The 14,022-nt window shown below is 41.2% G+C and overlaps 1 protein-coding gene across 1 annotated transcript in view; it reads right to left on the bottom strand.

Annotated features, from left to right (window-relative positions):
* Nucleotides 1-14,022, bottom strand: part of tmtc1 (transmembrane O-mannosyltransferase targeting cadherins 1) — a 203,935-nt gene that overhangs the window by 149,446 nt on the left and 40,467 nt on the right. The window contains exon 5 of the mRNA XM_003220824.4: nt 12,368-12,574. Coding sequence (XP_003220872.3) covers nt 12,368-12,574 — 207 coding nt within the window. The remainder of the gene's footprint in view (nt 1-12,367; nt 12,575-14,022) is intronic.

The following is a 14,022-nucleotide window of genomic DNA, read 5'->3' as shown; positions in this document are numbered from 1 at the left end:
GAACAGATACATAACTGTTCTTTGGCGCTTTCCTTCTAACCTTGAGGGGCCGAAAGTAATGGTATTAATTGAACCATTGATAATCTGGATCTGAAAGTTCTGGCAAAAGATGTTCTGAGATGTCTGGGGTTGAAAAGAGTTAGGGAATATAATAGTATACTGGACAAAAAGGAGAAAAGACTACCAAAATCCAAACAGCATGACTTATGAAACAGACATGTATAATATTGTATATTTTTCTCTTAAAATCAAATTAAAAGTGGCATAGCTGCAAGAAGCAAAATCAATTTAGGGTAAGGGACTATTGAATTCAGACAGCATGACTCTAACCATGCAACCCAATATGGATCTACTTAAAAGTCTTACTGGATTCAATGTGTTGTCGAAGGATTTCAAGAACGGAATCACTCGGTTGCTATGAGTTTTCCGGGCTGTATGGCCATGTTCCAGAAGCATTCTCACCTGACGTTTCACCCACATCTATGGCAGGCATCCTCAGAGGTTGTGAGGTCTGTTGGAAACTAGGCAAGTAGGGTTTATATATCTGTGGAATGTCCTGGGTGGGAGAAAACACTCTTGTCTGTTTGAGGCAAGTGTAAATATTATAAATGGCCACTTTGATTAGCATTGAATAGCCTTGCAGCTTCAAAGCCTGGATGCTTCCTGCCTGGGGGATCCTTTGTTAGGAGGTATTAGCTGACCCTAATTGTTTCCTGTCTGAAATTCTCTTGTTTTTTTAGTGTTGTTCTTTATTTACTGTCCTGATTTTATAGTTTTTTAATACCCGTAGTCAATTTTTTTTTCATTTTCGTGGTTTCCTCCTTACTATGATTCACTGGGGCCTAATTCCATGTAATGGGGCATAGGGCTATATTCTAATTGTACAGTACAGTATCTTCTTTCTCAAAATTACATCCACACTGGATTTATAATCCAAAATTGGTGTGCAATGACTAATGAAAACAGACATTAAAAAAGAAAGGAACATATCCATGAAGCATATGAATATAGTCTTCATAACATATAGTGAAATGCTTCACTTGTTCCCAAATCCCAAAGTAAGCCACACCAAGCAATTGCAACCATCTGTCTCAGAATCACAGGGGACGGGATTAGCAGCATCTTTCTGGTTTCAGTGAGATTGATCATTTAAATCATCCTGTAGAAAATGTAATGTATGCAATGTAATCTCCGGAGGCCATTCATGTTCACCTCTCAGCATCTGGTCAGTTGGCTGGCATCAAGGAGCAGGCAAAGGATGACAGAAATTGATTTGTAAGTGCCTTGACGGACAGTCCTTATCTTGGTGAAGGATGCATACTTCACAAATAGTACAGGATACAGACATCCAACACTAGAAAACTCTTAAAGAGAGGCTTTTGAAACATCAAAGGCTAGTTGGCTCCTATTCTGTAGCAATCCAACAATTACCATGCATGCCAGTTTTATTTAAATCTGCATCCTTGTAATCTGAACTCATATATCTGTATCTCCACAGAATGAATCAATAAATATCTCCTTCCTAACTTTAGTTTATGTACACTGTGCCTCTACATTGCCTTGGGAAGATGGACAAGGATCATGCAACCCTCCAGATGTTGTTGAATTACAACTCCCAACATCTTTATCACTGGTTGTGTTGGCTAGAGTTGCTGGACTGCAACACTGGGGCAGCCACACAAATTCCATCCCTAGCATTGAAAGAAAAGATCCTAATCGTTTCAACTATCTGCATAAAATAACTTTCTCCAAGCCTGGCAAAATTCAGATATTTGCACTAGAACCCTACCATCTGTAAGGCGTTACAAATTATACGAGGTACTGCAATTGAATTTATCAGGAAGATATTGTATAAGGAGGTAATAAAAATCCACAATCTATTGCTACTGCCAAACCCAGTAGTCTGCCAAGAGATCTACTACAACTCTTGGAAGTTTTTTTTTTTACCAGTACTATACCCAGTAGGTCCCAGTAAAGCAGTTTTCTCCCCTCCAAACTAGTGCTTTTAAAATTGAATCCTACTGAACCATAGAAACAGAAAATGTTACCTTAGAATCGGTCACCTATTTGTTTGTGTAGGAGGGACATCTCCCCGGAAAAATCCATAAACTGATCCCCATTGTGCCTTGTGAAGACTTATAACACTCTTGACAAAAAAATGTGAAGAGTAAATAAAAGCCAAAAAATAGAGATCAATTTTTCTTGAATGCCATATGTGGCACATTCCTTTTCAATGAATGCTTTAAAACACCTTCCGCTTTCTCCTTTGTTTCCTCCAGAACATCAGAAAAAACAAATCCAGGTTTTGTTCTTGGCTCCTTTCCCTGGGATCTTGGAAGGCAACCATCCAAAGATTACGGCTTCCAGGTGACATAGTGAAACAACTGTAGACTAAATCTCTAAGGTTTGGAGTGCTTATGCAATACGTACCAGAATGCTGCCTACTCACGACAAGCCTGGATCCCTGAAGATCCCCACCTTGTTGGACCACGTTGTGTGGCAAGACAAATTAACCACCCCTTGCTCTTCATCTTCTACCTCTTCATTAGGCTTTGTAATGGGAGGACACAACTCAGCCTAAAGTTAGGCTCTCCGAAATGCCACAGCGAAAATGGAAAATCACTATCTGTTGATGCATTTATTCATGGAAGAATTTCATCCCCCAATAATGTCAGTTACAGGGTCACAGTTGTAGAGCTGAAAGTAATTTTGGGTGAAATTCAAGTTCCTAGAAATGAACTCATTCCAATTCCAGCTTCAAAATGAAAAATACAACATTAAATGCTAAGTTTGTTGCAGCTTTAGTTTAACAGAAAATCAGGGAAGTTTTCTTCTTCAGAAATTTTAACAAAAAATTTAATACAGTAGAGTCTCACTTATCCAAGCTAAACGGGCCGGCAGAAGCTTGGATAAGCGAATATCTTGTATAATAAGGAGGGATTAAGGAAAAGCCTATTAAACATCAAATTAGGTTATGATTTTACAAATTAAGCACCAAAACATCATGTTTTACAACAAATTTGATAGAAAAAGCAATTCAATATGCAGTAATGTTATGTTGTAATTACTGTATTTACGAATTTAGCACCAAAATATCACGATGTATTGAAAACATTGACTACAAAAATGGCTTGGATAATCCAGAAACTTCGATAAGCGAGGCTTGGATAAGTGAGACTCTACTGTATTGATCTATCAGTCTAAGTAGCCTGATGATTCATGCAGTGGTGATCAAATGCCTTGTGCTACTCTTTTACTACAGTTAATTTGTCGTTACTAATTAATATGCCATCAGCTCTCAAAATTTGCTAAATGGTAATGTTATATTATCTGGAGCACTAGGCAGAGAAGGATAGTCCATTTTAGGGGAGGGGTTGTTGAAAAAGGAAAACCATTTCCCTATTATCACTGGTTACCCCCCCCCCCCCTTTCCATCTCATAAACGAGCGTTGTTTCCACGAAGGTGACACGGGTAGGAAGAACAACAGGAAAACAGGGAGAAATGGTTTTACTCCTTCAACGTCCCGTCCCCCTCCCAGTCCCCATCCTCCCCAAAAAATGGGACTATCCTTCTCTGTCAGCACCCCCTTTTCTTCTCCACTCAAATAATGGAACAGTGGCAAAGTGTGTTAAAGCGCTGAGCTGCTGAATTTGCGGACCAAAAGGTGCCAGGTTCAAATCCCAGGAGCGGAATGAGCGCCCACTGTTAGCCCCAGCCCCTGCCAACGTAGCAGTTCGAAAACATGCAAATGTGAGTAGATCAATAGGTACCGCTCTGGCGGGAAGGTAACGGCGCTCCATGCAGTCATACCGGCCACATGACCTTGGGAGTGTCTACGGACAACGCTGGCTCTTCGGCTTAGAAATGGAGATGAGCACCAACCCCCAGAGTCGGTCACGACTGGGCTTAACGTCAGGGGAAAACCTTTACCTTTTCTTATCTGCTAATTTAACTTTTGAGGACCTGTATATTCCTAGAAAGGTATTTTCTCATGTTTTAAAAAGGCTTTTTAAAACTTGTATATTTCCACTTTCATGGGGGGTCCTGCACACCCAGCTCCTGCAAAAATAAAGGTCCTACTGCACATTTGCCTTGTATCAAGGAGTTGGAATCGGACAGTGTAAAACTAGAGTCAGGGCTGAGGATTTGACATACCGACTCCACAGCCGTGATTTGTCTTGTAGCAGTTCTATTACCATTCAGAGAATTTACATGTGGACTCCCCCAGAGACATGTAATAGAGTTCTGATCTGAAAATTGTCCTAGGAATAACACTAAAGAGTGTTCAGAGAAACCTGTAGTAAAACAAATACTTCCTAATGATTTCATTGCTGAATTACCACGGAGTCAATTTTCCTACCCAAGAAATGCAAGCGTTGTTTTATATGCCCTGTTGCTATCTTGAGACTAGCACTTTTAGAGTAGTTTTTGTGGATAATAATATGCATATGAAATAAGCCACCAGGGAAAAGATTTAAGCAAGAGAACTTAAATGGGATCAGGAGACGCTAAGAAAGGGGATTAAAGGAAACAGTGAAGTGGAATTAAAAGCAGGAATATCACTCTTGATGGGGGGCCTTTTATATATAATTAAGGCTGCAAATCTATACTTCCTTACTTGGTAGGAAGTCTCATTCAACTAAAGAAGAATTATTACTGAGAAGACATATGGGTTGTTGTATGTTTTCAGGGTTATCTAGAACATGGCCATACAGCCCGGAAAACATACAACAACCTTGTGATCCCGGCCATGAAAGCCTTCGACAACACATTAAGACATATATGATCATACAGTATGATCTGCATAGTTACAGGGATATAGGAATGGGATTCATGAGTAATAGTGAAGCCTATTGAAATAAAGTACTTCTGACCCAAGAGTATGATAGAGTCTCACTAGAGGACCTAGAAAATGCTTAGAGAAGAACATTTATTGTATGTGGATAAATGAAACCACGGATATGAGCCACATGGATATAAGGATTGTACTGAGATTTAAAATTGTTTCTATTCTTTAAGTCAAATGGCAGGAAAGGCATATAAACAGTAATTTGAACATTCAGGACTGGGGTGAAATATGCTAAATGTGATACATAAACTGGCATTTAGGTGCAAAATTTAAAATTAGCCACTGGCTGTTTGCACATTACAAATTTTCAAAATCCCAGCACAATATACAGTATATGTTTGGAAATACAGGGGCTATTCAGTAAGCATTCTACTTAGCAAATGCCTTTGGCCTTGCAGACCAAACCAATGTATCAGTGAGAGAACTTTCACTCAGGATCATCAGGTTCTTTAGTTTGCACTCACATGTAGGTAAGTAAAGGTAAAGGTTTCCCGATGACATTAAGTCTAGTTGATTCCAGCTCTGAGGGTTGGTGCTCATATCCTTTTCTAAGCTGAAGAACCAGCGTTGTCCGTAGACACCTCCAAAGTCATGTGGCTGGCAGGACTACATGGAGCATCATTACCTTCCTGCTGGAGTACCTATTGATCAACTCACATTTACATGTTTTAGAACTGCTAGGTTGGCAGGAGCTGGGGCTAACAACAGGATCTCACCCCATCCCTTGGATTCAAACCACCAACCTTCCGGTCAGCAAGTTCAGCAGCTTAGCAGTTTAACCCACTACGCCACCGCGGGCCCTTAACATGTCTATACTGTACTCTATGTCAACATATATAAGGGTGGGGCACAGACAAGACAATGTTTTTAATCTATGTGAAAATATATAACAACAATTTAAATTGATTATGTCATTTTTAAAAGTGGCTTGTATGATTTAATGTTTTAAGTGCTGGACTATGATATTGGTAGACCAGGGTCCGAACCCTGCTCAGGGAACCCCAATAAAACCCACTGAGTGGCCTGAGACAAGTCACGCTCTCTTAGCCTGGCAATAGCAAATCTCTTCTGAACAAATCCTGCCAAGAAAATCCCATGATAGTCGCCTAAGTGTAGGCATGGGCAAACTTTGGCCCTCCAGGTGTTTTGGACTTCAACCCCCACAATTCCTAACAGCCGGTAGGCTGTTAGGAATTGTGGGAGTTGAAGTCCGAAACACCTGGAGGCCAAAGTTTGCCCATGCCTGGTTTAGTGGCATCGTAAACCAAAAATGACCTAAAGGCACAGAACAGCATCCTTAAAAAAAAAAAAAACAACCTCAAATGCTAGACTTATAAATCCCAGGAAGTAAACAAATCCAAATTGCCTCCTGAACCCAATGATCTATTAAAATCCTCCAATTAACAGCACAGTTTATAGTAGGACTGCGACTGGTCTGTGACGCAGGCTGGTTAGCAGCCAGCTGCAATAAATCACTCTGACCAAGAGGTCATGAGTTCGAGGCCAGCCAGTGTTGGGGTGAGCACCCGACAATTAAAAAAATAGCCCCTGCTCATTGTTGACCTAAGCAACCTGAAAGATAGTTGCATTTATCAAGTAGGAAATTTAGATACCACTTATATGTGGGGAGGCTAATTTATGACACCATAAAAATCATCCAGCCGCCATTGGAATGAGGAAGTTGCCATCGCAGTGGGTGATGAAGCAGCTACTCCCCCTATGGCCGGAATCAAGCATACCCTCAGGAAGCTGGAGAAGGTTTAAATTGCCTCTGCGTCTGTCTCTGTCTCTGTTCTATGTTTATATGGCATTGAATGTTTGCCTTATATGTGTACAATGTGATCCACCCTGAGTCGCCTTTGGGGTGAGAAGGGCGGAATATTAAAAAATAATAATATGTAAACAGATGTTGGACTGCAACTCTTAGTATTCCTCATCTCTGCCTATTGGGCTGGGGTCACTGGAATTTGCAATCTGGAAGCAACTGAGAGGCTACAGGATTGCCATCCCTGACATAAGGTACAAAGACCCGTATGTCAAATATCTGCTTGTTCAAACCAGCATCTTCCAGATGCTTTTGACTGGGAATGTTGGTAGTTGTTGTCAAACACATCTGGAGATGGTGGTGGTTATAGTTCAACACACCTGGAAGCCACCAGCATGAGGAAGCTATCTCCTTTTAATGCTGCAAATATAAACTCAAAAGAGAAGTTAAGATTCTGGCCCAATACCCAGGGGAGATGTTTTGCTCTCAAGAAGTTATGAGCAGTGATATTTAGAGGAAACAATGAGTCTTAAAACCTTAATTAAAAAGAGACTCCCAACTGTGTGACTCCCTCCAAACTCCTGTTTTCCGGATGGTAATGCTAGTCAAAAGGAGCAAGTACTGAAACCTCTTGCAGGCAGTGTGTATGTGTTGGCCCTGAGACAAAAACTCCTGTGTAAACAATGTGATCCTATTGACCCCAGGAGCACACACAGCATCCATCAAATGCAGCTGAACTGCAAATGCACGACATAAGGAGAGAACAGAGGCAGCTGTCTAGCGGTCCTCCAACGCTTAACTTCTTGACCAACACTCATTAAAAATAAGACACTCCTCATAGATCAGCACGGCCTATTATGCAATTCACTGGTCAGGTTAAAATTGCAAGAGCCGCTCCCTGCTATAACTCTGTCACTTTGTAACAAGGTAAGACTCCAATATTAGTCTAACCTGGGCATGTGCAAACTTGGGCCCTCCGGGTGTTTTGGACTCCAACTCCCATCATTCCTAACAGCCTCAGGCCCCTTCCTTTTCCCCCTCAGCCGCTTAAGCGGCTGAGGGGGGAAAGGAAAGGGCCTGAGGCTGTTAGGAATGGTGGGAGTTGGAGTCCAAAACACCCGGAAGGCCGAAGTTTGCACATGCCTGGTCTAACCAAATTGAGCAAAACTCTAAGATACGCTGAAGCACTTCCTGCTGCAAATGATACAACAACCCCTTAACAGCAAATAACCGATCAAAATATATTTCAGGAAAAAAACGCAGCAGGTAACACCTTTGCTGGGGGCTCTGTGTTGATTGCAAATGATTGAATTCAATAGTTTGAATGCTTTTCACGCCACTCTAAAATCTTTGAAGCAGAGGGAGTGGGAAATGTTAAAATCAAACAGATCAATTTCTCTCCATATATACAGTATGAGGGGAGCTCCATCCAGTGTTTCGCCTCTAGCAAAGAAATGCCAGATACTAGACTTGGTCTCTTTGCTAGTACAGTATCCCTTTTTTCCAGGTTTGTGTGTGTGTGTGTGTGTGTGTGTGTGTGTGAGTGAGTGTGTGTGTGTATCAGGAGTGAACTGAGAAATTGCAAGTTGCTTCTGGTGTGAGAGAATTGGCTGTCTGCAAGGATGTTGCCCAGGGGACGCCCGGATGTTTGATGTTTTTACCATCCTTGTGGGAGGTTTCTCTCATGTCCCCGCATGGGGAGTTGGAGCTGACAGTGGGAGCTCATCCATGCTCTCCCCGGATCCAAACTGGCAACCTTCAGGTCAGCAACCCAACCTTCAAGTCAACAGTCCTGCCAGCACAAGGGTTTAACCCATTGTAACACGGGGGGCTCCTCGGCTATTTTCCAGTGATGAAATACCGTAAAATAAGAGTGGTACAGTAGAGTCTCACTTATCCAAGCCAAACGGCAGAACCTTGGATAAGCGAATATCTTGGATAATAAGGAGGGATTAAGGAAAAGCCTATTAAACATCACATTAGGTTATGATTTTACAAATTAAGCAACAAAACATCATGCTATACTACAAATTTGACAGAAAAAGTAGTTCAATACACAGCAATGTTATGTTGTAATTACTGTATTTATGAATTTAGCACCAAAATATCATGATATATTGAAAACATTGACTACAAAAATGCATTGGATAATCCAGAACCTTGGATAAGTGAGACTCTACTGTACTATTTTTCCTTCTCTCTATTCTATGCAAAAATAAAGATAATTACTGAGATCTTATATCATCCTCCACATTGGTGGGTTTGAGTTTTTCAGATGTGATTGTTTCCAGATTTGATTCAAATCACCTCTCTAGAAATCTCTAGGTTCTCCAGTATAATTCAATTGTCAGTGTCCGGTCCCCAAATCTAATCTGCATCTACTTACAGAGACGTACGTTCTCTACTGAATACCAGCCATCTTTTTATAGCTTTCGAAGTGTTGTGAGCCATGTCATATGCTGGGAAGGTAGGATGAGAATGTCTTGAGCATATATATAAATAAAATATAACTCCACATCTTCTTGCAAAAGGAAAAAGCAAAAGAACATTATTGGCTTCCATCTTAAATTAAATGTTGAGGAGGAGTTCAAGTGTGTTCACCATGCTGTGCAGAATTTCACTACAAAATGATAATTGGAGGGTTGTAAAAAAAGGGAGAGATGTCTGAAGTCACAAAATGGTAGTTAAAACGTTCGGTTCTCCCCTTTAATTCTCATTAGGAAGCCAAGCTTCCGTACAACATTTAAGTACGAAGCTGTTCCCCATAAAGCTGTCAGTCCCCTCAAGTGTGGAGAATAACTTTTATTTTTGTAAAGTGAAATGTTTCAAAATGGTGCTTAAAGCAAGTTAGAAACCCTGCATAAAGCTATAGAATGGCAACACCAGCAATCTAATCATGTACTCCCACCTCCTCCAACCTCCTTCTAACTCCCAAAGAACTTGTCCCAATTTTCCCACTGAACCACTGCTTGTGTCTTCCTTCTTCCACAATTTTCCCTATGGTTTAATTTAGGTCTGCAGCTCCTTGAAAGCAGAGATCTGTCCACTTGTCTGTGCTGGCATACTGGCATAGAGAAACTCCAGGCAGCTTCTGGGGTAACTTTTCTAAACTTTGGTACAAGAGGCCCATCTCTCTAATCTTAACAGGTTAGAGAGATGGGCCAAAACTAACGAAATGAAGTTCAATGGGGACAAATGCAAGATACTCCACTCAAAATGAAATGCAAAGATATAGAATGGGGGGACGCCTGGCTCGATAGCAGTACGTGTGAAAGAGATCTTGGAGTCCTCGTGGACAACAAGTTAAACATGATGCGGCGGCTAAAAAAGCCAATGGGATTTTGGCCTGCATAAATAGAAGTATAATGTCTAGATCCAGGGAAGTCAAGCTACCCCTCTATTCCGCCTTGGTCAGATCAGCCTGGAATACTGTATCCAATTCTGGGCACCGCAATTGAAGGGAGATGTTGACAAGCTAGAAGGTGTCCAGAGGAGAGCGACTAAAATGATCAGGGCTCTGGAGAACAAGCCCTATGAGGAGCGGCTTAAAGAGCTGGGAAGAGAGCCTGCCGAAGAGAGCCTTCCGAAGAGAAGGCTGAGAGGAGACATTATATAAATATGTGAGGGGAAGTCATAGGGAGGAGGGAGCACACTTTTTTTCTGCTGCACTGGAGACTAGGATGTGGAACAATGGCTTTACACTACATGAAAGGAGATTCCATCTGAACATTAGGAAGAACTTCCTCACTGTGAGAGCTGTTAAGAAGTGGAACTCTCTGCCCCATACTATGATGGAGGCTCCTTCTTTGGAGACTTTTAAGCAGAAGCTGGATGGCCATCTGTTGGGGGTTCTTTGAATGCGATTTCCTGCTTCTTGGCAGGGGGTTGGACTAGATGACCCGTGAGGTCTCTTCCAACTCTATGATTCTATGATTCTAGGGGAGGCTAAATGAGGAAAGACCACTGTAAAAGTAAATCAGATCCAGAGTTTTTCCCACCACTATGGCTTGAAAATTCATCACATTAAAATACCATTGTAAGGAGTGTCTTCTCACTGCAACCATATTTTTGCCCCGTAACATTTGCAACAAAGACCCTGGCCCCATAATTATTGCAACAGTCACTACCTTAATCATCAAAGAAAAGATCACCCAGTAACTAAAACTTAAGAGCAAGAGGCAAGCATATCTAATTTGAGACACTGTTCCTATTAAGAAGCAATTACAAAGAGATAATGACAATAAGGCTTATTTACAACTCCACTGCCAGTTCACAGGCAGGAAACATAGTAAGCAATAGACACAGAGAGTATCACGAAGAGGGCATCAACAAAGCTAAGAAAGAGTGGCACACAGTCCTGAGTATTCAGCCTCATCTGAGAAGCTGTCATTTGTTGACAAAGTCATACAGGTAAGAAGGAGAAACGTTTCTACCCTATCTCATTTATGCATTTCTCTGGAACAAGCATCCTAAATGGTCACCACTTCAATGACAACACATTTAGTTAGAACTCCAAAAAGCTACTTTTCAAACCCCCCAGAATCCCAGCCTCAGTAAAAATGCTTGAGGCATTACATCCTTTTGAATCCTAATAAAATTAGAACCAACAGATGGAGATTTAATCAGCCCACCAGCTTCTACCCTTCCAAAATATTTATGTGCAATTCTTGGCTCAACAGAAGAGAATTAAAATTGTATCAGAGATCTATTTTGGAAGAAAGTACATTTCGAAAAACACATCTATATTTAAAGTGAGATTTTTCATGCAGATTTTTTAAAAACATCAATAATGCTGGTTTCAGAGAAAAGGGAAGCTGCCTACCTCTCATGTATCCTGATTGGATATACTTCAGGTATGTTTGGCTACAGCTCTCATCAACTCCCGGCCAGCATGGCCACTGTAGTTCAACACACCCAGGAAAAAGCTGGTGTGGACTGGGAATAATGTAGTCCTCCAGTTGTTTATAGTCTGGGATTCTCACCAACGTTTACACTGATTACGATGGCTAGGTCTAATGTGATGTGCAGTTCAACAACAACCCTGCATCTTTTAATAGAGTCAATAACATATAAGTTGAGTTTGCGGAAGTTATTTTCCTGAACTACAACTTTCAGTGGCCATCCTGGCTGAGGGATTCTAGATGCTGTAGTCATTACAATGTAAATTTGCCATTGTTTATTTGCAAATACGGTGTGACCCCCCATATCTGTTCCTGAAAACTGTAGAAAAGAGAAAATCTTGATAATAGCAAGATCTATTGAAATTACTTCTACTGGAAGTCACCAGAATCATGGTGGAGGACACAGGCTCCATCTACACTGCAATATAATGCAGTTTGAACTGCATTATATGATCAGTGTAGACTCATATAATGCAGACTGAAATACACTGTACTGGATTATATGAGTCCACACTGCCATTTAATCCAGTTCAATCTGAATTATAATGGCAGTGTATATGGGACCATAGAAAATTCCTGGAGAGATATCTTATTTTGGAATTTGCTAGATTCTCCAAGGCAACTCTATGGAACATGTATAAAATTCCTAAAGAGGACACATTCTGTTGATGCAAGTAAGTGAAACCGTTCTGTATCTCAGAACTTAGAGCGGATGGGGAAAAACTGGTGCCATTTATGGAATCAGCAGATCAAATATACCCAGAAGGAGGGATAATATCTGAGGCACCAAAATGGGTGTTGGCCAGTGGAATAATAAGAGTTGAATGCATTTTGGATTTTGAAGGTTGTACCTGAGCACAGCTACTACGGCTTTACTCAGGATGGAAGGGCTGCTGTGCTGCCGCTCCTCGGGCGAAGCGGGGTGGCAGGAGTTCCACGTCCCTTTGTGGGCCACCCGGTGCCTCCCGTTCTCCCGGCTGGATGAAGAAAGCTGCAATGAGGCAGGCAGAGAAGACGAAGGCCGTCGAGACAGCTTCTGAGGCACCCCTCCATTTTTCCTAATGAGGGAGAAAAATCAAAACCCTTGTTTCAAAGGATGAAATAATCATAATTCATCTACTGTACTTCTATTTCTCCTCTTCACCAAGAGTCACATTCAAGGAAGAGGCAACATCGCCAAAAACTAAGTAATGAAGCAGTTTTTAATCATCATTAAAATTAAACAATTCCTGGGATCCAGGCTACACATTTCAATATGTTTTTATTTATTTATTTATTTATTTACAGCACTTTTACCCCGCCTTTCTCACCCGAGGGGACTCAAGGCGGCTTACAATAAATAGGTAAAAATTCAATGCCTGCAAACAATACACTAAACAACCGTTCATATAAAAACAACGTAACATTACAGAATAAAAACACATTATACAAAATTCAAAACATATCCAAGTTAAAATCAATTCATCCAAAATCCTCATATGTAAATCTTAGTCCAGACCATGTGAAATCAATGATCTCATTCATTAAATGCTTGCATGCACATGATTAAATGTTTCATTATTTAGTCAGCCCTGCATCCATGTGTTGATTCATCATTCAACAACTGTTGGAAACACTCCGCTCTAGCTGGGAGTAACCAAGAGGAAAAATGATAGGTAAAGGTAAAGGTTTTCCCCTGACATTAAGTCTCGTCGTGTCCAACTCTGGAGGTTGGTGCTAATCTCCATTTCTAAGCCAAAGAGCCGACGTTGTCTACAGACACCTCCAAGGTCATGCGGCCAGCATGACTCATGGAGTGCCGTTACCTTCCCAAAGAAGCAGTACCTATTGATCTACTCATATTTGCATGTTTTCGAACTGCTAGGTTGGCAGAAGCTGGAGCTGACAGCGGGAGCTCACTCCGCTCCCCAGATTGGAACCAGCGACCTTTTGGTCAGCAAGTTCAGCAGCTCAGCGGCTTAACCCACTGTGCCACCGCGTGCTCAGAGAAATCATAGCTATGTTTAAGTATTTGAAAGGATATCCTATGGAAGGTGGAGTCAGCTTGTTTTCTGCTGTTACGGTGACTAAGAAGTGGAGTAATGGGTTCAAACTGCAAGAAAACAGATTTCACCTAAACATTAGGAAGAACGTCCTGATGGCAAGAGCTGTTTCATAGTGAAATGCAGTGATGAAACTGAAAAAGAAAATCATTTTTGCTTTCAGTTCATGGATCCTCTGAAGCCCGGTTCTATGAGCTACAGGTTAAGGATCCCCGATTTGAAAATTTGAAAGGCTACTTTAATGAAATAGGCTTTCACAGCCTATCCAAGATCAGTGAAAGTTGGAAGTAATTTACTCTCTGAGGGGAATGCAGTGCACCATCTGGGAGCAACAGAGGTGAACATCCACTCCCATGTGTCCGACAAAAGAGCCTCTGGATGTTATTATATTCTCAAGAGAGCCAAAGCTCCCTACTATCCACACTAGAAGAAGTCTAATGACAACATTCATTTAGTGACACCAG

Source organism: Anolis carolinensis, chromosome 5, assembly GCF_035594765.1.
Source record: "Anolis carolinensis isolate JA03-04 chromosome 5, rAnoCar3.1.pri, whole genome shotgun sequence".
Classification (NCBI taxonomy): domain Eukaryota; kingdom Metazoa; phylum Chordata; class Lepidosauria; order Squamata; family Dactyloidae; genus Anolis; species Anolis carolinensis.
This window is presented reverse-complemented; position numbering and strand designations above follow the sequence as displayed.